The sequence below is a fragment of the Lactuca virosa genome, chromosome 7, assembly GCF_052849685.1.
Source record: "Lactuca virosa cultivar CGN04683 chromosome 7, Lactuca_virosa_CGN04683_v6, whole genome shotgun sequence".
Classification (NCBI taxonomy): domain Eukaryota; kingdom Viridiplantae; phylum Streptophyta; class Magnoliopsida; order Asterales; family Asteraceae; genus Lactuca; species Lactuca virosa.
This window is the reverse complement of record NC_136432.1, coordinates 96,587,163-96,611,366: the sequence shown is the minus strand read 5'-3', so window position 1 is coordinate 96,611,366 and position 24,204 is coordinate 96,587,163. Positions and strand designations below refer to the sequence as shown.

General features: G+C 41.6%; 1 protein-coding gene and 1 long non-coding RNA gene across 2 annotated transcripts; both read left to right on the top strand.

Annotated features, from left to right (window-relative positions):
* Positions 1-13,618: 13,618 nt before the first annotated feature.
* LOC145127612 (uncharacterized) lies at positions 13,619-14,387 on the top strand. The gene is made up of 2 exons (XR_013716453.1): positions 13,619-13,689; positions 14,200-14,387. It is a non-coding gene; the product is annotated as an uncharacterized LOC145127612 (long non-coding RNA).
* Positions 14,388-15,102: 715 nt separating this feature from the next.
* On the top strand, positions 15,103-15,489 carry LOC145126951 (uncharacterized). Its single transcript, XM_079062215.1, has one exon. It carries the CDS (start codon positions 15,103-15,105, stop codon positions 15,487-15,489), a length of 387 nt encoding a protein of 128 aa, XP_078918341.1.
* The last annotated feature ends 8,715 nt before the right edge of the window (positions 15,490-24,204 follow it).

Genomic DNA, 24,204 nt, shown 5'->3' with positions numbered 1-24,204 from the left:
GAGGATCGTGAGGAGGATCCCGAGGAGATTCTGGAGGATGAATCGGAGGAGGAAGTCAAGGAGGAAGTAGATGAAGAGATGGACGAGAAGGAGGAGGATGATGATTCGGACGCAGAGTCCTAAGTTATTGGCCCTCCCTACATGGCTACGGTACCAGCACACCGATGGGGCTATAATGGCCCTACTCCCCCTTGGGCCTATGACCTTGAGAGGTGGAGCGGGCATCAGGGGCAACGCCGACCTTTCGGGATGGAGCGAGGATTTTACGACCTTCTGCATGGAGGGCCCGCGGACCGAGCACTTCCCATCATGGTCCGGAGGATTTCAGACATCAAAGACCAGTCTCAGACGACAGTCCACCGAGTCATGGAGATGAGGGCTGCTATGGAGATCACAGCCAGACACACTTGAGATCTCCAGAGGGATTACTACCCTATGGATCGGCTCGTCGAGGACCTTACGACCATGCTGTCCTGGAGGAGAGTGTGCGGGTAGCCGAACGCCATTTGGCCGAGTTACAGGGAGCCTCTACATCAACCCAGGCACCACAGGTGACTACTCCATGTGAGTAGGATCTATCCTACTCACCAGATGATAGACTAGATGTTTGGGTATACATTAGTGCTACCCCTTTTCTTTTATTTTGTATGGAGGACCGACCCTATATCTAAGTGATCACACTATTCAAAGTGTCGTTATGCTGCCAGATCATTATCATGATGTATTGTAGACCTTATAAAGGTCAAATTTTTCAAAAATGTATGTACCAAAACTTTATTGTTAATGAAACAAGCATGTGTTTTATTTATGGATGTTGTTATCTGCTATGTCTTATATATTCATTTTTATTTGGTAAAACAAGGTTTCAATTGTATGTACAAAATAACGTTCGATAATCACTAAACCTGACATATCTAAATGCGATGTTTCATTACAATAATATCCGCATCATAATCCTTATCAAAAACTTACAAAATTCCACTTGTGGTAGTAGAATGCCGCCCCGGAGATACATCCGACGCAAGAACAACGAGGCAGCACAACCACCGCCACCGCCTCCACAACAAATGGATTCGGCCGCATTCCAGGCGGTAGTCTCAGCTGCAGTCACTGCGGCTCTGGCACATATCAACAACAATGGTGCCAATGGAGGTGGAAGTAGGAATGGAACGGGCCGTTCCAACCACGGGGTTAACCAAGGGATTCAATGAGCATGCTCCTATAAAGACTTCACAAACGGGAAGCCAAGGCCATTCAACGGAAGCGGGGGTGTCATAGCCCTGACTCGATAGTTTGAGAAGTCATAATCAGTCTTCGAGATTTGCGGATGTCCGAAAGAAAGAAAGGTGAAATTTGCAACCTCTACTTTTGCTGATAGAGCTCTTTCGTGGTGGAATGGCCACATCAAGGCTCTAACACTCCCAGTGGTGAACTTGATGGCTTGGGAGGACCTCAAGACCATGATGCTTGAAGAGTACTATCCTAAAGGGGAGGTACAGAAACTTGAGTAAGAAATGTGGAATCTCAATGTAAAGGACTCTGACATTAAAGCTTACATTGCCAGGTTTAGCGATCTAGCGATCTTGTGTCCGGTAATGATCACCTCTAAAACTAAGAAGGTCAAACGTTTCATTTGGGGGCTAACTCCCCCGATCCAAGGGAATGTTATCGCTGCAAACCCAACAACGTTCGACAGCGCCAAACGCCTCGCTCAAAAGCTATATGACCATAGGCTACAAAAGGGCACCAAGACTTCCGTCACTAAACCGAAGAAAGGGAATGTTAAAAAGAAAAACACGGGTAACAAGAGGAAAGGGCAACAAACTCAGGAATCCTTCAAAAAGCAACAAATAGTGGCGGCCCACGCCGCTACTGCTCCTGCCACATCAGCTCCCACAAAGCAATATGCTGGTAATCTGCCAAAGTGCGACAAATGCCCCTTCCACCACCACATAGCCTGCAGGGAGTTGCAATGCACAACCTTCAAAAAGAAAGGGCACACTACCCGATACTAAAAGTCACCGGCACAATAGAACAACCAACCCAACAACGTTGGGGCAAGTCAAGCGTACTATGGGTGCGGAGAGACTGGCCACTTCAAAAGAAACGGTCCCAAGGACAACAATCAGAATTCAGGGGGAACAAGCAGAATCCTAGCGATAGGACATGAGGAGGTTGTAAAGGATCCGACGGTAGTCACTGGTACGTTCCTCCTCAACAACATATATTCATGCATTTTCTTTGATAGTAGGGCCGAAAGAAGTTTCGTGAGTCATAAATTTAAAAACTTACTCAGTCAAAACCCCCAAAAATTGAACGAAACTTTCACGGTGGAAATGGCTAATGGGAAAACAGAAACAACCAACGACGTATTCATAGGGTGCACGTTAACATTAAATAATCACTCATTTCAAATCAACTTACTGCGGGTTACTATTAGAAGCTTTGATGTGATCATCAGTATGGATTGTTTAAGCCCCCACCATGTCGATATTATGTGCTACGAGAAGGCCGTTCGCCTTCACCTACCCAACCATGAAACCCTGGTTATATACGACGACAAACCCAGTACAAACCTTCGCCTCATCTCGTGTATCAAGGCATAAAAGTGCTTACACAAAAAGAACCATGCCTTCTTAGCTCATGCGGTTGATAAAAAGAAGGAAGAAAAGAGCATCAAAGACATCCTGAAGGTGTGCGATTTTCCCGACATGTTTCCCGAAGACATTCCGGGAATATCTCCCGAACGACAAGTCGAATTTCGAATCGACATGATACCCGGAGCCATACCAATCGCCAAGTCTCCATATTGATTAGCTCCTGCTGAGATGCAAGAGCTTTCCAGTCAATTAAGTGAACTACTGGATAAAGGGTTTATAAGGCCAAGCTTCTCACCCTGGGGAGCTCCGGTCTTATTCGTGAAGAAGAAGGATGGGGCATTTCGTATGTGCATCTATTACCGTGAACTCAATAACCTTACCGTCAAGAACCGATACCCTCTTCCCCGGATTAACGATCTATTTGACCAACTTCAAAGAGCAAGTTACTTCTAGAAGATAGATTTGAGATCCGGTTATCATCACTTGCGGGCACGAGAAGAAGATGTTCCCAATACTTCTTTCTGAACTCGCTACGGTCATTTTGACTTTGTGGTAATGCCCTTCGGTCTAACAAATGCGCCTGCGGCATTTATGGACCTGATGAACCGAGTCTACCGACCGTATATTGACAACATCGTGATTGTTTTTATCGGTGATATACTCGTTTATTCACAGAGTAAAGAAGAACACGGCCAACATCTATGGCATGTCTTGGAAACACTAAGGGCGGAGAAGCTGTATGCGAAATTCTCCAAGTGCGAGTTCTGGATTCGCAAGGTAGATTTTCTGGGCCATGTGGTCAGTGAAGAGGGAATACGTGTGGACCCTTCCAAGAACAAAGCAATTGAAGGTTGGGAAACCCCAAGAACCCTAACGGAGATCATGCAATTCCTAGGGCTCGCTGGTTACTACAGGAGGTTCATACAGAAATTGTCTAAACTCGCCAAGCCGCTCACCGCTTTAACTCAAAAGGGTGTACCCTTTATCTGGGAGAGGAAACAAGAAGCTGCATTTCAATCTTTGAGACAAGCCCTCTGCAGCGCTCCGGTTTTTTCTCTTCCAGAGGGAACATAAGACTTCGTGGTGTATTGTGACGCTTCCAATCAAGGGTTGGGTTGTGTACTCATCACTACAAACAAATCTACATTTAGTGGCACAAGATTTTAGTGGCATATCCCTTTTTATGCCACTGTATGATTGCTTTAGTGTCACATTTATTATGCCATTGTATCATTGTGAAAATTCCAACTTCCATGTCCGCTCTTATTTCCTACAAATTAAAAGCGTACCACACCCCCAAAGTTTTATATTTCTTTGTTCGTCCCTCAAAATCCCCAAATGTAACACCGTAAATTTCAAAACAATTTTTCACTTTTTTAAAATATAATTTCATTCATAAATATTCTCGAATTCCAATGTATCACATATCAAATCCATTAAAACACATCCCAAGATCATAATATATAAAACTCTAATAGTGTGTACTGATCATGCCGGCGCCTTCCCGCGATCCTCACTGGTACCTGAAACACATAACATAAAACACTGTAAGCATAAATGCTTAGTGAGTTCCCCAAAATGCCAGACACAACACATATTAGCCACTCGAGGCTATAACTCTGTTTGACCCTCTGGTCAATGTGTCTCAGTGGGACCCTCCAGTCCCATAACTCTGTGGGCCCTCTGGCCCTAACTCTGTGGACCTTTCGGTCCTAACTCTGTAAACTCTGTAACATACATAGCATAAATCACATAGAAATCACATCATGCAAAAGCATACAAAATACTCTGTCACATAACTCTAATTACCACCCTAGGTAAAGTATAGTGAGAAGACTCAGCTCGAGTAACTCGGTAAACCTCGAACTCTGAAATACTGCACTAGCCTTCACCTAATCACATAAATAAATTCTCTAATTAATACAACTTCTAAAGGCTAGGCCAACTCCTCACTATAATTTCTCTAAGAAGGGTAAAAGACCATTTTGCCCCTCTAATGGCTCATAAGTCCAAACACTGACTAATCCCTAAAAGTCAACAGAAGTCAGCAGTCAACATTGACCAGACTCGCCGAGTGCACTAGAGTGACTCGGCGAGTACATGCCTGCCTCCTCGTCCCTGGTCCTCACTTGACTCACTGAGTCAACCCTATACTCCCCGGGTCGTTACAGATCGCGAGTCACGGGGCAACCCGACTCGACTCGTCGAGTCCCTTATGGACTCGGCGAGTTCCTCCCATGAAAACTCTCAAAAGATCACTTGAGGTCAGATCTGCTTCACCAAACAGTCGACCCATCCTTCTAACATTCAAAAGTCACGTAAAGGTGCAACCTTTACGTGCATGCAACCCATAACAAGCCTCAAATGGAGAAATATAACTAGAAATGGCAACCTAGTCTCCAATTGCTTATTTGCTTGCAAAAAGCAAGAAGGTAGTGACTCTATGGACCTCTCAAGGTCCAGATCTGATATCATCAACACAAAGGGGACCTCATACTCACTAGATCTTATAAAAAGGGGAGGTAAAAACCCTAAAATCATGAAATCTATCATATCAATACGAAATAGAAGGGATTATACCTCCAGAGACAATATCTCAAGATGATTAGCTCCAATCCAAGCTCCCTTCACGTTCTAGATGGATCCTCTCTTCTTTCTCTAGCAAAAATCACCCCAAAATGAAGATTATAAGCCCTTTCTTGCACTCAAGCCTTCCTCACTCTCTCTAGGGTTTCTCTGGAACAAGGTGGCCTCAAATGACGGCCATAAGGGCCTTTAACTAGGGCACAAGCCCCGAAAATTAGGGCTTCATTTAACAGCGAGGACTCGCCGAGTCCACGCATGGACTCGCCGAGTCCCTTCATTAAATCCAGGCTGGCAGAAGCGCGAATCCACTCGGCGAGTCTGAGCGCCTACTCGCCGAGTCCCTTTCTAAAATTCAACAAAATACTTAAAATAAGATACCTGGGTATCCGGATATTACAATTCTCCCCCACTAGAATCAGACTTCGCCCTCGAATTCCTACTCGGCAAACAACTCTGGATGCTGCTCCCGCATCTCCGACTCCAGCTCCCAGGTCAGCTCGGACCCCTTCCGATGTTGCCACTGGACCTACACCAGTGACACCTCCTTGTTCCTCAGAACCTTGATCTTCCGATCCCGAATCACGATTGGCCTCTCCGCATAATTCAGGCTCGCATCCACCTGAATATCCTCCAGTGGCACCACTGCCGACTCATCGGCTATACACTTCCTCAACTGAGACACGTGGAAGGTATCATGAATATGGCTCAACTCCGCAGGTAGCTCCAACCGATATGCTACCCTGCCCACCCTCGCGGTCACCCTGAACGGACCGATGTACCGGGGCCCCAGCTTGCCCCTCTTCCTGAATTGGATCACTCCTTTCCAAGGAGATACCTTCAGGAGTACGAAGTCTCCCACCCGGAACTCAAGATCGGATCGTCGCCTATCCGCGTAACTCTTTGACGACTCTGGACCGTCAGTAACCTCTGTCTAACCTGCTGTATCTGCTCTGTCGTCCGAAGCACTATCTCAGTGCTACCCATCACATGCTGCCCTACCTCTCCCCAGCAAATGGGAGTCCGACACCTCCTCCCATACAACAACTCGAAGGGAGGCATACCAATACTCGAACGGTGGCTGTTGTTGTAGGAAAACTCAGCCAACGGCAGATACGTGTCCCAACTTCCTCCGAAGTCTAACACACATGCTCGGAGCATGTCCTCGAGCATTTGAATCGTCCGCTCACTTTGTCCGTCCGTCTGGGGTGGTAAGCGGTACTGAAATGCAATCTCGTACCCAACTCCTCGTGGAACTTCTTCCAGAACCTGGAAGTGAAACGTACATCTCGATCTGACACAATCGAGATCGGTACTCCATGACGCGATACCACCTCCCGCACATACGACTCTGCCAACCTCTCAGCGGAAGAGCTCTCACTGATGGCAAGAAAATGCGCGCTCTTCGTCAGCCGATCGACGATCACCCAAATTGCATCGACACCCCTCGCGGTCCTCGACAATTTGGTGATGAAATCCATGGAAATGTGTTCCCACTTCCACTGGGGAATATCAAGCGGCTGCAACTTGCCATGTGGACGCTGGTGCTCGGCCTTAACCTTGCGACAGGTCAAGCACCTCTCCACAAACCACGCGACATCCCTCTTCATACAGGGCCACCAATAATCTTTCTTCATGTCCAAATACATCTTAGTGGCCCCGGGATGGATCGATAACCTCGATCTGTGCGCCTCCTCCATCAAAGTGATGCGCGTCCCGCCCGTATACGGCACCCAAACCCGACCCTGAAAGGTCATAAGCCCACGGCTATCGGTAACGAACTCAGGTGCCTGCCCAATCACCCGCTCCCTCTTGCAGTTCTCCGGTCTCACGGCCTCCGCTTGGGCCTCCCGAATGGTGTCCAACACCGGAGTCATCACTGTCAATCTCAAGCAAACATCCCGTATCGGGGCACTCTCCGCCCTACGGCTCAGGGCATCAGCTACAACGTTAGCTTTGCCCGGGTGGTACAGGATTTCACAATCGTAATCCTTTACCACGTCCAACCATCTCCTCTGGCGCATATTCAGGTTGGGTTGATCCATCAAATACTTCAAGCTCTTGTGGTCCGTGCATATGGTACACCGAACCCCGTACAGATAGTGACGCCAGATCTTGAGAGGGAACACCACAGCCCCCAACTCGAGGTCATGAGTGGGATACCTCGTCTCATGAGGCTTCAGCTGCCTCGATACGTATGCTATCACATGCCCCTCTGCATAAGCACTGCACCCAACCCTGATATCGGTGCGTCACAATATACCACAAAATCCTCCATTCCCTCTGGAAGGGATAACACCGGGGCTTCGCACAACCTCTGGCGAAGAGTCTCAAACGAGGCCTGCTGCTCAGGACCCCACGAAAAAGTAACGCCCTTCCGGGTCAACCTGGTGAGAGGCACGACGATCTTAGAGAAATCTTTAATAAATGTCCTATAATAGCCGGCCAACCCCAGAAAACTCCTGATCTCGGTGGGGGTCCTCGGCACCTCCCAGCTCATTACCGCCTCAATCTTGGCCGGATCGACCAATATCCCATTCTGATTAACGAGATGTCCCAGGAACTGGACCTCTCACAACCAGAAATCATACTTGGAGAATTTGGCGTAAAGCCTCTCCGATCCCAGAACTCCGAGGATCTCCCTCAAATGCTCCTCATGCTGCTCTCTGGATCTCGAATACACCAATATGTCATCGATGAACACGATCACCGATCGATCCAACATCGGTCTACACACCCTGTTCATCAGATCCATGAATGCTGTTGGTGCATTGGTGAGCCCGAAGGGCATCACCACGAACTCGTAATGCCCATAACGAGTCCTGAACGCCGTCTTCTGGATATCCTCATCTCGCACTCTCATCTGATGATATCCAGACCTCAGATCAATCTTGGAGAACCAAGACGCTCCTTGCAACTGATCGAACAGATCATCGATCCTCGGCAATGGGTAACGGTTCTTGACCGTTAACTTGTTCAACTCCCGGTAGTCAATGCACATCCGATGTGAACCATCTTTTTTCTTGACAAAAAGGATCGGCGCTCCCCACGGCGAGCTACTCGGCCGTATAAACCCCTTTCCCAGCAGCTCCTGAAGCTGCGAGGATAACTCCTGCATCTCTGGAGGTGCAAGGCGATAGGGCGCCTTGGCGATAGGCGCTGCCCCCGGAACCATATTGATACGGAACTCCACCTGCCTCTCGGGAGGCACACCCGGCAACTCCTCGGGGAAAACATATGGGAACTCATGCACTATCGGGACCTCATCGACCGACCTTGGTCTCTCTGCACCTACTCTCGTATCCACCACATAAGCCACAAACCCACTACAACCCTGCTGTAGACTCTGCCTCGCTCTTGCGGCTGAACAAAATGCCGACCCAGAATGGGTACCCTCGCCATAAACTGTAAGAACTCCCCCACTAGGGTCTCGTATGGTCACCAGCTGTCGCTCGCAATCGATAACCGCTCCAAATCTGCTCAACTAGTCCATGCCCACGATGACACAGACATCTCCCATAGCAATCGGGACCAAATCAATCGGAAACTCAACGCCGAAGATCTCGAGTACACATCCTCAAATCACATCAGTGGCATACACTGCTTTCTCGTCAGCTATGGAAACTCGCAAAGGTCGACCTAACGCCTCTCGACAAGTACTGATGTGCTGACTAAAGGCTAACGACACAAAAGACCAACTCGCACCCGAGTCAAATAACACCAAAGCAGGTACAGAACACACAAGAAATGTACCTACGTATAACACAATATAAGCATAACACCACAATCCAAAAATAAGCAGATGAAAGAATACATATCAGCCACGACATCGGGCGCTGCGCGGACCTCCTCCGCTGTCAACTGGAAGGCTCTCCCGCGAGCCTTTGGCGCCTCGGCCTTCACTGGCCAACTCTCCATAGCTCGCACGGCAGCAGGGACAGATCCCTGAGAAGCTCCCTGAGCTGACCCTCGCAACTGCGGACACTCTGCCTTCCGGTATCCGGTCTGGTTGCAGTGAAAACAAACTGCAAACCCCTTGGGGCAATCCTTGGCCATGTGCCCCTCCTTGCCACACTTGTAGCAAGACCCTGCTCTACAAACTCCCTCGTGACCCTTGCCGCACTTGCCACAAGTGCGGCCCTTCTGGTTCCCTGATCTCGAATCGGCGAGCTTGGCCCGCTTGGCTGCCGGCTGGGAAAGTGCCGGTCGCCGATGTATCTCCCTCTTCTGAGCATTTGCCTGAAGCTCAGCAAATGTCCGGTATGACGAGTTCGCCACGAACTCTCGTATGTCCCTCCTCAGAATACTCAGATACCGACTCATATGTGCCTGCTCGGTAGACACGTGCTCAGGGCAAAACATCGCCCTCTCATGGAACATCCTGGTGATCACAGTAACAGACTCAGTACCCTGCTTGAGGGTCAGAAACTCCTGGGCCAAACGTTCCCTCTCCACCGGGGGAACGTACTCATCACGAAACATAGCGGTGAACCTCACCCACGTCACTGCGGCAGACTCTGCAGGTGTATAGTGCGCTGTCACAAACTTCCACCAGTCCTTCGCTCCCAAGCGAAGCTGGTTCAGCGCGAACCAAACTCTCAGATGCTCCGGACAAGAACACGTATAAAAGCATCCCTCAATATCAGAAACCCATCTCATCGCAGCAATCGGATCCTGCGTCCCATCAAACTCTGGTGGCTTCGTGTTGCTGAACTCTCGGTACAGCAACGAGTCACCCCCCTACGGCCTGGCAGCAGCGACGGCTGCGGTGGCCGCAGCAACAGCAGCCTCAGTGAGAGTAGCATACCGCTCATCAAAAGTCTCGATCAACGTGGTCTTGATAGACCCGAACATCTCTGGTATCTCAGCTCGGATGGCCGCGGCCACCTCCTCGTGAATCAGCCTACGGATCTCCTCATCACTGGTACCACTGGTGCCACTGCCCCCTGGGTGATGGCGCGTCCCAACCATGATGTCTCTGAAATACAACACAAAAGGAATCAGAGACTCGCTCGAGTATATTCGCACTCGATACTCGACCCTACTTGCTCTCTTAGTACCCAAAGGATTCTTACTTAGAGTGCGTACTGCTCCGGTGTCTTGAGTAGTACGGGCCCTATACTACCGTCCACACCGCATCAGTATTCACCCTAAGTCCTCCTCCTTGGATCCCAGGTCACTAGTACTCCATATCTCACTAAACATAGGCTACTCTCTAGTAAACCTCTCATAAGTTCCTCACTGCTACCTACTTACTCTCGAAGCATCTCATAGCAGCAGTAACTCCTAGGCTAAGGCATCACAGATCAGGCCACTCTAGTCCTAATAGTAATACCTAGCCTACTCTAGCATGCATATCATATCATAACACATCTTATAACACATAATGTAAGGGTATTTTGGGAAATCACCGTTCAGGTGCTAGCTGATCGTACACACTGCTATGCTCTGCTCAGTTTGAGTCTTATAACACATAATGTAAGGGTCTTTTTACTCTTTTAGAAATTTTGTTTATTTTATGAAAACTTTCTCAATTCCTCAGTTTGAGTTCAGATTCATCCGAAGATGCACCCGAATCCCTCAAACCAAGGCTCTGATACCAACTTGTAACACCGTAAATTTCAAAACAATTTTTCACTTTTTTAAAATATAATTTCATTCATAAATATTCTCGAATTCCAATGTATCACATATCAAATCCATAAAAACACATCCCAAGATCATAATATATAAAACTCCAATAGTGTGTACTGATCATGCCGGCGCCTTCCTGCGATCCTCACTGGTACCTGAAAGACATAACACAAAACACTGTAAGCATAAATGCTTAGTGAGTTCCCCAAAATGCCACACACAACACATATTAGCCACTCGAGGCTATAACTCTGTTTGACCCTCTGGTCAATGTGTCTCAGTGGGACCCTCCAGTCCCATAACTCTGTGGGCCCTCTGGCCCTAACTCTGTGGACCTTTCGGTCCTAACTCCGTAAACTCTGTAACATACATAGCATAAATCACATAGAAATCACATCATGCAAAATCATACAAAATACTCTGTCACATAACTCTAATTACCACCCTAGGTAAAGTATAGTGAGAAGACTCACCTTGAGTCAACCGTATACTCCCCGGGTCGTTACAGATCGCGAGTCACGGGGCAACCCGACTCGACTCGTCGAGTCCCTTATGGACTCGGCGAGTTCCTCCCATGAAAACTCTTAAAAGATCTCTTGAGGTCAGATCTGCTTCACCAAACAGTAGATCCATCCTTCTAACATTCAAAAGTCACGTAAAGGTGCAACCTTTACGTGCGTGCAACCCATATCAAGCCTCAAATGGAGAAATATCACTAGAAATGGCAACCTAGTCTCCAATTGCTTATTTGCTTGCAAAAAGCTAGAAGGTAGTGACTCTATGGACCTCTCAAGGTCCAGATCTGATATCATCAACACAAAGGGGAACTCATACTCACTAGATCTTATAAAAAGGGGAGGTAAAAACCCTAAAATCATGAAATCTATCATATCAATACGAAATAGAAGGGATTATACCTCCAGAGACAATATCTCAAGATGATTAGCTCCAATCCAAGCTCCCTTCACGGTCTAGATGGACCCTTTCTTCTTTCTCTAGCAAAAATCACCCCAAAATGAAGATTATAAGCCCTTTCTTGCACTCAAGCCTTCCTCACTCTCTCTAGGGTTTCTCTGGAACAAGGTGGCCTCAAATGACGGCCATAAGGGCCTTTAAATAGGGCACAAGCCCCGAAAATTAGGGCTTCATTTAACAGCAAGGACTCGCCGAGTCCATGCATGGACTCGCCGAGTCCCTTCATTAAATCCAGGCTGGCAGAAGCGCGAATCCACTCGGCGAGTCTGAGCGCCTACTCGCCGGGTCCCTTTCTAAAATTCAACAAAATACTTAAAATAAGATACCTGGGTATCCGGATGTTACACCAAATCCCTTACAACATCCTTTACAAAATAAATGAAGTTCCTCCCATCGATGTCGTTCATGTTTTCTACCCCTAACGTCTCGCCGTCTCTCACGTCGGCCACCCCTTCGCTGCCGATCTTCACCACTTTCACAAACGAAATTTTCTGCCTTCCCGCCATTGCCAACAATAGTCCGAACGCTAATTTTTACACTACTTTGTGTTCCAATCTTCGATTAGGTATATTATTTTTAAGATATCTTCAGTTTTTGGTTTTTGTTATTTGAATTTGGTTTATTTGATTGTTTAATGTTTATAAAATTCTTCTCTCGTTCTCCTCATATCTCTCATTTCATGTGGTCCCGACTTCACGATCCTGCTATTTATTAATCACATGTTCATCTCACTCCACTGAATCGTGTGTTCCTCTTTTATCCCTCTTTTAGTGTAAAATTGATTTTTCAAAAGGTGTGTATAACGATAAAATTTGGATGAGGTGCATATATTTCTGTGACATTACATTGAGAAAACAATCACAGTACCTCAATTTCATGTACAAAGTCTTCATATTTTAGAAAACCATCAAACAATCCGAATTTTTGATTCTTAGCTTTCCCGCCTTCATCTTTAACTTTTATAATTTCTTTTATTTTGTGACTGATTCTTTGCCCTAAGCCCTGTTTTTGTTACCATGTAAAGTTTTAATTCTAATTTATGTGCTTTATATAATGTTAATATGTAGGTAAATTGAAAGAGAACTTAATCTTATGTGGAAAATAAATAAGAGAACATAGATCAATTGATGGCTGTGAGGCTGATATTGTCATAGTTGTGATTTTAACATGGTTCTCATTTCAGAAACAATCTGAAAAGCCTATCTTCTTTGAAAAAGAAAAGGATTGCTTTTTGTTAATGTACTTAACTGAGAGTGTCCAACAATTAAGAAGAGAAATTTGTTGTATACTTGACCTCAATATATGAAGCTTGATTATACGAAAAGGAGTGGGATTGCACGGAAAGATATTTTGAGCTCATGTCACCATCATGTCACTTCAAAAGAGAGGGTTATGCAACCCTATTAGATATTGATCAATCAATTGATCCAAATGAAACCCAATACTGTGTCTCATCAGGTTATGGGTTCTATTCAAATTTTCCATTATGTCTTTTGCTCTTTTCTTTATTATCAAGTAAAAATAATTCCAGTAACATGATTTTTCCTTTTTCTTCAGGTGTCCTTGGGTGATATGATGGCTTGTGACAATAACAATGTAAGTTGCCATTATTTTTTATTCTTAATATGGTCAAACTTTCTTGATTGATTCATCATTACTTATGTATTGGTCTTTTTTTTTGTGCATGAGGTATATAATATAATTAAAACACTCACCCTTAGTTGTTTCTTTTTCTTTTTGTCTCGTTAGTGTTGGTTGCAATAAAATTTTTATTTTATTTAGCTTGTTTCTTAACTAGAGATTTCATCTTCATTGCTTCCTAAACAAGAGTTTTCCCTTGTATAATTGTCCAGGTTGTGTAGACCAGTTAACAACCAGAGTTTCTTTTAACAATCAGGTAAGTTTCATTTATACAATTCTCTCTATTGTCAGTTTCTTTGTCTGTGACTCAACTGATGGAGCTTCAATTACAAGATTAACTTTAAAATGTACCTCTTTTCATGTTTACATTTAATATTCATGGTCAATTTAATTATATACTAAAAAGGAGGAAAATCAAGGCTATCCCAAAGCTATACTTTTTTGAAGATATTGAAAACAGGGAATAAAAAGATGGGGAGAATACTAAGTGCAGTTTATCTATTTTAAGTTCATTTAATATGATACTTATCTTTTTTATATTTCCTAACTTAAAGTAATTCTCTAATGTAAATTAGGTCAATAAAATGTATGAAAAATGGGTATGATTTTGTTATTTTTGGACATGCTACAACAAAGAGATCATGGAAATAGATTGTACAGTTTATCTGTAGCTTTTGGACTCCTTCAGTTTGAAAAGGATCTCCCCCATTGTCCCTTATGCTTATGAGCAAGTTTAATTTAATAATTTTGTACATATATATTACAGGGTGAGAAGATGAGGCGAAATGAGGGGATGAAATGGATCTTCCAAGCTCTATTAATCAAGATCTATGTTTTGAGTTTTACTAGCACAAATTTTAGAGTTATTATACCCCTTGGAAGATATTCTTGTGTTAAATATTCAGTATATTGTTCCAAGACAAGTTAAGGTTTAATTTAAGTAATGCTTTTGTATTTTCCCTATATCATCTTCATTGTTTTTTATTTATATTCTGTTTTGAATTCATAAAAAATCCCTAATTTTCAAATATAAATGTTGTGGTAAAAATTTGTCACTAAAAACATAAAAATTGATTTCAATTTACCAAATATATAATGACATAAAAAAAGGCCACAAAAACCAAAAAGTGCTATAGTGGCATAAAAAAAGTGCCACTAAAACCGTAAAGGGCTGCAGCGACACAACCAAAAAGTGTCACTAAAAGCTTTTAGTGGGAGCGTTTCTAGTGGCATTTTTCTTTTGTGTCGCAGATTGACAAGGGGGCCTTTAGTGGCATTTTTTTGGTTTTCAGTGGCACTTTTTGTGTGCCACTAAACGTCATTTTATTTGTAGTGCATGCAGCGCGGAAAAGTTATAGCCTATGCGTCAAGGCAACTGAGGACCCACGAGGTGAAGTATATCACTCACGATCTTGAGTTGGGAGATATGGTCTTCGCTCTAAAGATTTGGAGGCACTACCTCTACGGTATAAAGTGCACCATCTTCACGGATCACAAAAGCCTCCAACATATCCTAAACCAGAAAGAGTTAAATATGAGGTAGCGGCGATGGGTCGAGTTTCTGAACGATTACGAGTGCGAAATCCGGTATCATCTAGGAAAAGCCAATGTGGTGGCTGATGCCCTAATCCGGAAAGAGTACTCGGGTCGCCGAGTAAGAACGCTAACAATGACCATCCACTCCCAATTGTTTTCACAAATCAAGGAGGCTCAACTGGAAGCCTTGAAGCCGGAAAACATCACAAATGAAGCCATTCCCGTGATGGACAAGAATCTTACGATCAAAGAGGACAGAGCCTACTACCTCATGGACCGGATCTGGACACGGAAGTTTGGTGGGTTCAGAGAAGTGCTTATGAGTGAAGCACATAAAACAAGGTACTCCATCCATCTGGGTTTCGACAAAATGTATTTGGACCTCAAACAAAATTACTGGTGGCCGAATATGAAAGTTGAAATTGCTACCAACGTGAGCAAGTGCCTGACTTGCACTAAGGTTAAGGTAGAGCATCAGAAGCCCTCGGGTCTCCTACAACATCCAGTGATACCCGAGTGAAAATGGGAATGAATAACAATGGATTTTAAAACCAAATTACCTAAAATGGCTGACGGACTGGACGTCATTTGGGTGATTGTCGATCGGTTGACCAAATCCGCCCATTTCCTGCCAAAAAGGAAGCGTATAAAATGGAAAAGTTGACCCGAATTTATATAAAAGACATTGTGAGATTACACGGCATGCCGATATCTATTATCTCTGACAGGGATAGTAGATTTACATCACAATTTTGGCAGTCACTCAAGAGATCGTTGGGAACCCAGCTTGAAATGAGCACTGCTTACCATCCCCAAACAGATGGTCTAAGTGAGAGGACCATCCAAACATTGGAGAATATGCTAAGGTCCTGTGTGATAGACTTCGACAAGGCATCAGATGTCCACTTGCCACTAATTGAAGTCTCGTACAACAATAGCTATCACACAAGCATCAAGGTCGCCCCCTTTGAGGCCCTATACGGACGAAAATGCAGATAACCCCTTTGTTGGGCTGAGGTGGGAGACATATAATTGGCAAAGGGTTAGGTACCAGACATCACTCTAACTGGTCCTGAAATCATCAGAGAAACAACTGAGAAGATCTTCCAGATTAGGGAACGACTTCAGGCATCCAGAGACCGACAGAAGAGCTACGCTGACAGACAGCCTCTGGAATTTCAAGTCGGCGATTGCGTATTGCTAAAGGTCTCTCCCTAGAAAGGGATGATACGTTTTGGAAAGCGGGGAAAATTGAATATAACATACATCGCACCATTCGAGATCCTTTCCAGGATCGGTCCGGTGGCTTACAAGATGCAGTTACCATCAGAGCTCAGCAACGTACACACTGTCTTTCATGTTTCAAACTTGAAGAAATGCCTATCCGACGAAACTCACATTATTCCGCTCGATGAGATCAAAATAAATGAGAACCTCCCATTTGTTGAGGAACCAGTTGAAATAATGGACAGGGAGGTGAAACGAACCAAACAAAGTCGCATCCCCATTGTGAAAGTCCGATGGAGTGCCAAATGAGGACCTGAGTTCACCTGGTAACGCGAAGACCAGATGATGCATAAATACCCACATCTCTTCCCTACTTCGTGAAATCTGCTTTAGAATGAATAATGGGACAAAATTCCCTCTAACGGGGTGATGAAGTCACAACTAGCAATTTAGGGTTGAGATTGTGAAGCTTGTACAAAACAATTCCTTTATGTAACCTTGTTGCATCAAAATAGTGAAATTCAAACTACAATGTTATTTGAATATATATGTGCACACACTTAGAATCAAGTTGTCATAACCTCATGAAAGCCCAAGTTTGATTCAATGGTTATACAAAATCAATTTTCGGGCTTTGCTTAGAGTTCTCGACCCAAATACCTTATTGGGCCGACAACCCCTTCTTTTTGGCCTTCCTTTGGCCGAAAACTCCTTTATTGGGCCAAATTAAATCCAAAAGCCCGTACCCATCTTAGAACCAAAAACCTTGAAGGTGTGTAGGGTGTTCTCGGCCACCCACAAACCGAAAACCCCTCTACACACTTAATAAAATCGGTTTGAGCATGGGACAATAAAAAAAATCATAAGGGGTGGTGACACCTTACCCCTTTACCCACTCTTAACCACAGGACAACCAAGCAATGCATGTGACTAACCTTCATGCCTCCATGCAACCCCCACAAGTACCCACCATGCAATAAGGCACTCAACTCCCGCTTCCCTCTTATACTTGTAGCCGAATACACAGACACACACAAACACACACCTCACAAAAACCATTCTACTCACTTAACTCTCAAGAGTTCCTCTCTTTTTCTCTCAAATTTTTGTGAACCACCTTCAAGAGAAGATACATCTTCAAGTGGTCCTAGGAAATCTTGGTAAGTTTCTTGTAGAACTCAAGTGATTTTATACACCTTAAGGTTGAGATCATCATATTCACACATCCATTTTCGTGTGTAGCCTCTTAGAACATCACCCATTTTCGAGTGACCTTCAAGTTACACAAGGCTAGGCTAAACAATTACTTTCTTCTTCTTCTTAGAACTCACGAAATCTTCAAGTTGAGCTTCATATGGATATTTGCATGCACCTACATGTTTATGTAACAATTTGTGCTTATGATGTTGAATATCTCATACTAACACACCTTAAAATCGTGATTTACAAGCTTCATGTATGCTAGAATAAGTTTATCCTTTTGATAGTTGCATGCATCATAGTTATGTGTTGAAAATGGAACAAATTCTTGGATAATAAGATTTTTATCATGTGATAGCTACATAAAAATCATGAAATAAGTGTTGTTAACATCTTTTTTACATAATATTTTCGTGGTCTTGGTTTATTCACTCAAAAATGTCGAATTCATGGCATGCATATGTTCAAGCATGTTTAACTCATGGACATATGCATGTTCACCTCTTGAACTTTACACCAATGTTTAAATAAAATAAGTTTTAAAGTTATTAAATGGGTATTGTAAAAATCGTGACTTATTAGAGTCAAAACAAAATAAAATATTTTGAGTTACAAAACTTTCAAACCGGTTGTGGTGTGTTAAACAAACTACAAATCTTGATATTTTGCTAAAAATAATTTTTATTAGTAAAATAGTCGTAACTATGTTGTCACTATTTTGATGGCGTAAAACCTAAGATATTATGTTATTTTCACAACATATGTTACAGTTAGACATGTTCACTAACGATTATTTATAAAAAGTATTATAAATAATTTAACCAAAATGGTATATAAAATAGAATGTATGGCAGAAAAATCCGGGTGTCATAATTTGCCTATCATAAAGCTCATAAAACATGAGTAATAAACTTCATGTCATGAAATCTGTAAAAACGCGTGTCATAAAACTTCAGTCATAAATTCACACTAGAAATTTCATTTTCATTATTCAATAATGGGAGTCAAAGTTCGCGTAAATCCGTTAAGGCTCTAGTGAGACATTATCTTCACTGTACCTACCTAGCGTACATTATAAGTCCTGCATTATAACCAGAGTCTCCTGGAGGGAGAGTGAGATAGTTGTGTATAGATCTAGACGGGGATTGACACCCCCACACCTGAGCTGTTCGCTACAGCTAGACGGGGCCAGTCTAGGCTGAAAAGTATCTTATCGATTCCGACCCCTGAAGAACGTCGTAACAAGCATAACAGTCACATCAAGCATGGTTATAATAACCCACTTAGGGTTTAACATTATTATCTTCATTTACGGGAAGCTTACACTTCACTGGTTTTTATAAAATATAAAACTGCATTTTTACTCCCGGTACACTATTATTTCCACTACTGATCTAGGGTTTAAGACCACAATTTTTCATACAATAGAAAATATTGTATTTTCTGGGAATATACACTTTACAATTACAAAAAAAAAAAAAAAAAACAAAGGACATGAATGCATATATTCATAGTTTTGGAACGAGACTTACAAACCATTTTCATAGAAAATATCGGATTTTCTGGAGTCATACAAATTACTACAAACAAAGATGTTACAAATCTTTTCATACAAATATGCTTATGAACTCACCAACATTCAATGTTGATGATTTTCAAAATGACTTGTATTCTCAGGAAACCAGTAAGCATGTACCTAAGAACCGGATTTGCTGCATTTTGGAATATCTTACTTTATGTCACTTTTGTGTAATTGATGAACAACTACAATATGTAAACAATGTATGTTGGTATCTCTTAATGTATGTTGTGTGGGTTGCTATGTCCATTTATATTCAATTATGATGATACTATACAACGACGTCATCCGCCCCCGGACGTTTCCGCCGTCATGGTTCGGGGGTGTGACAACGCCTAAAAGTTATGTTTCAGTTTGAATTATTTTTCCACAGTATGGAACTGAAGAAGAAGTGAAGGCTAAGTGTCTAAACATAAAGTCAAATGTGAAGAATTGTATCAAATTTTATCACAAGATCGACAAATTAAAGGACGAAAATGAACAAGTGATTTTGCAACTGGAAAGGGTGGAATACAGACAGAAAAATAATGGGGTTGATTTTCCATACAGACATGCTTAGGTTATTTAAAAGATTTCCCGTATTATTAAATTATGTATTTTTGTTATTTTTATGTTTAATAAGGTTATGGTACTTCAAAATTATGTTTTCGATATCATTCTAATATATAACAAATATTAGGATAATAATAATATCTTTCATTAATCACTCCAAAAATCGATTACCAACATAATTAACTGCGACTACATAGCCAACAGAACGACCATCAATGCATCTGGTAGTTCCCATTTAAATGGATGGGGAATAGGTTGCACATTTTGGGCATGATAGCTACTTCAAAACACATTAGTCCGGTAATATATTATAACCATATCGGCTAACTCAGTGATGTTTAAATAACATGATGTTGCAATAACAAGATCACACGTTCTACAGAGACTGCACCATTTCCCAAATGAAAAGGTATAATGGTTCATATCTACAACACAAGTTGATTTAAAATCAAAAACGCAGAAAATGTTAGACGGGAACGGAGACAGGATCTTGGGCAGGATCTTTGTTGCTTGCCACTGAACAAACTTTTGCATCCTCTTGTGAAGCACCATCTTTGAATATAGGGTTAGTACACTAGTCAACCTCCCTGAAAAGTAAATATTATCATATACAGTTATTATACAGGTACAAAAAATCAATATTTCACAGTATTTTACCACCCATGAAACCGCGCTCAACAAAAATTTGTTAAATGTAGTCACGAAATGCCTTGGTATGTATTATTATCGGTATATTGCGTTTATTAACCGATAACACCAACAAAAATTATGGAATATCAATGTTGAGTACATTTCAACGAATGTTAGGGAAATACTCTCTTGCCCATTTCACATGATCGATGCCGATAAGCACCTCATGTGCATCATAGGTTAGCCGATGAAAGTTTTTCTCAAAACCAGACATAGTATATGAGTTGGATGCCATCTAGAACAAAGGTTCCAATGTTTTGTTTCCACCAACTCTTATGCACATACATGAACACACTTTTACAAGTATACCCATGTAAAGATCAGGGAATACTTGACTTATGCAGGAACTAGCTACATCGTACATGTTACTTATGAACGATACTTCTCGAGCCTCATTAAAAGCTTTCTTTAATTTCTTAACGAACCAGGTACGACTGTCGGTATTATTTTCCACGGCTAGACCAAATGTTATAGGATGTTTTGGTTGTTCCCATTGATAACAACGGTTACGGACATTGTTTTTAGGTAGTCCTATCTTAGACAGACACTACCTATGAAGATAACACGTAGAAAGAAGCCTATGAATGCATATAGCTATATTTTTTTGGAACAGAAAATAATTAGTTTAGATGTAGAAAAATTATCAATGTTAAAGAAATAATATAAATATGGAAACAAAAATATACCACACATTTAATAGCTAAAAAACAAGCTTGGAAATGATCCATCACATCAGTTTTCATGTGAGTGTAAGTATGCGGGTTGGTTTGCCTAAGGTTATGTAGGTAAACAAATAGGTTGTTAAAGCTTTCTTCGTGCTCACTCTGTGAGAAAATCATCTTCAAGCAGTTATAAGAGATAATTCACTATAAGAAAAAGTGTCACACCCCAAAACCGGAACGGCGGAAACGTTCGGGGGTGGAGGACGTCATGTTTAGTATCACAAGATATGCATTATAGTAAGCAAGTAATGAACAACCATTTCATTAGAAAGAAAGTGTTTACAATGAGTGTGTTCACAAAACATAGAATTCATAAGCAAATAACAAAACAAGACTTGAAGCTATTATGCTCCATCTTCTGAATTCCCAGCACGAGTACCTGTCTATTAGTCTCCTCAGAATACAAGTTATTTGAAAGAGTTGATTAGCAATTAAGCTGGTGAGTTCATAAGATTTTAGTGATGTAAGTAAGTTGTAAAATGTTGTTGTACAATGTAGTTGAAAATGTATTTGAAAGATGTAGTAAGTTGTAAGTTCTGTTTAGAAAAGTTCGCCTGTTCCTCTAGAAAATCCTATATTTCCTACTTTAATGAAAGATAAGTAAAAATGACTTTACAACCCTTTCTATGAATACTAAATGGATACAAGTTATATAAGACTCAGAGTAAACAAATAATCGATTGTGCGCATATGCCATAAGGCGGAAAGCACACATTCCATTAGTTGTTTGATCATTGTGGTATATAACTCTGGTGTATTCACTTGTTACTCATGGAATTAATTGTAATGATTCCTTTATATTTAATGAAAATATTCTTTAAGAAAACCCTTATTTCTTATAATAAAATGGTGACCACAGTGATTACTTCTATAATCACTTAGTTTATACTGGCTATATATGATCTAATATCGAATAGAAAGTTAATTGGGTAAATCTGCCCAAGCCCACAACCCAACAAGGAACAGTAAGCAAGGCGGAAAGCACACATCCAACTACCTATTGGGTATTAATGATATATAACCATGATGTATAAACACAGGTATTATAGAGTTAATCACCTAAGGTCCTTTAAGTTTATACTGGTTTAATAAAATGGATTAAACCCTTACCTAGAAAGTTTCTAGTTTTGAATACCAAAAGTTCTGATTTTGAAAGTATGTTTTGTACTAGAAAACTATGCATTGACTTTGTGTCCTATGACTTGACCCATACCTGGTACCCTTAGGATGACTTAATGTATACTGAGCATATATATATATATATATATATATATATATATATATATATATATATATATATATATATATATATATACCTAGAATTGAATAGAAAATAGACTAGGTGAATTCGTTCCAAGCCCACAACCAAACAAGGAACAAGAAATGAAGCGGAGAGCACACATCCTATTACCTGTCGGATCCTATTAATATATATATCTTTTTATGTATACATTAAGGAATCATAAGGTTAGCATTATGGTCCTCTCTACTAAACGTAGCCTTCTACCAAGTAATCTAATGTTATGTGTGTTTGTTTCTTGCATGAGTTGTGTATTTTCCCAAGTGAGACTATCATTAACCAAAAATATAGTTTTTACATTACTGTTTATTGTGAGAAGATCACAATGTGAATGAAATGGGGGTAATAATAAAGTACTATAGTGTTGTATTATAGTAACTACTGCTGTACTTTCTACCTTAAATCAATTGTTATATAAGGTATAATGTGATATGATTGCACCATACTATCGACTAATAACACGACGATGAAAGACGTCGGAAGAAATGACATTTGGCACCCGTAGACTTGCAAGTACCACTGTAGCGAACAGCAAGGTGTAGGATAGTCAATCCAGTATATAATTATACCCAAATTCACGCTCTCCCTCTAGGAGATTCTGGCTACAAATCGAGCCATGACAGGTGATGCCATGCCTTGAGCGATGGTTCACATTTATGTTATTGTATACTTGTATATGTAATGTATGTACTAGCTGTATTGTATGTTCTCTCTGTATGGTATTGTTTGTTATCTCTTTCTCTGTATGGTATTGTTTGTTATCTCTTTCTCTGTATGGTATTGTTTCATGTATGAACTGACTCTTTGTATGTTTCATTGTTCTAGTAATAGTATTAGTATCTTCCTAAACTACTCTTATAGTAGCTTACTAGTAATGTATGAACATGTATGTATACCCTTGCTACCCAAAGGTATGGAGCTGAATGAAAGAAGGAACCTTTGTATCTATATACATATACATAATATATAACTAGGATTCAAACGACCTTCGGACAAATACCCTAATAACCTAAGTCCACAACCAAACAAGGAACAGGAAGTAAGGTGAGCTATCAGTCATAAGTCCTTTCAATCCTACTTATATAACTATATCTATATAGATACACATTTAACAGAATATAAGTTTAAAAGAGTTTAAATAAAAGTATTTGACATGAAAAGGAGTTTGTAAAACAGTTTGAAGTAAAACAGTTTGGTAACACAGTTTGAAAAGTAAGAAATCCACTTGTTTGGTAGTTATTAATCACATGTGATTGATATAATAACTATAATAATTCAACTTATATTCCCCCCATAAAAGCATTTAAAAACATTTAAAAGGTTAATTAAGGGGTATGAACTCACCTGTAGTGAGTGGTTTGGATGAACTGATGATATAGGATTGCTAGGTGTCAAGTGAAGACTTGTACACACACAATGATCCTAGTTAACATATAATAACACATATATGTATCCAATTAGTCTTTAAACAACTAATTAACAAAGTTAAGACATCCTAGGGCATGAAAAACACCTTATATAAGTGTTATAAGTGCTAAGGATTGCATCTAAATGTTGTAGGACATTGCTATTGAGTTTAGGGTTCAAGGGAACCCTATATATGAGTTTACGGTTTAGTGACCATAACTCATTGAGTTTACGGTCATAAACCCATGAGTTTACGGCCGTAAACTCATGCTTCTTTGGCCATGTGTTGTTTTGAAGCTCTACAAGTCCTTAGAAGCATTTCCACTTGAAGTATAAGCCTATGGAAGTGATTAGGGCACCATTTCACTCCTAAATGGAGTTTACGGTCCTTGGACCATTTGCCTTTGGGTTTACGGCCGTAAACCTAAATGGTTTATGGTCTTTTGATGTTTTCAAGTACTTAACTCATTAGGGAAGGGATCTATGCAAGTTTCCAAGGCTTAGAAGGGACTAGGGCACACTTTGGCACCCTTTTTAGGGTTTACGGTCCAAGGTGTT

Excerpts from the sequence above, each read along its gene's own strand:
- LOC145126951 (XM_079062215.1), top strand. The coding sequence starts at position 15,103 with ATGACCATCCACTCCCAATTGTTTTCACAAATCAAGGAGGCTCAACTG.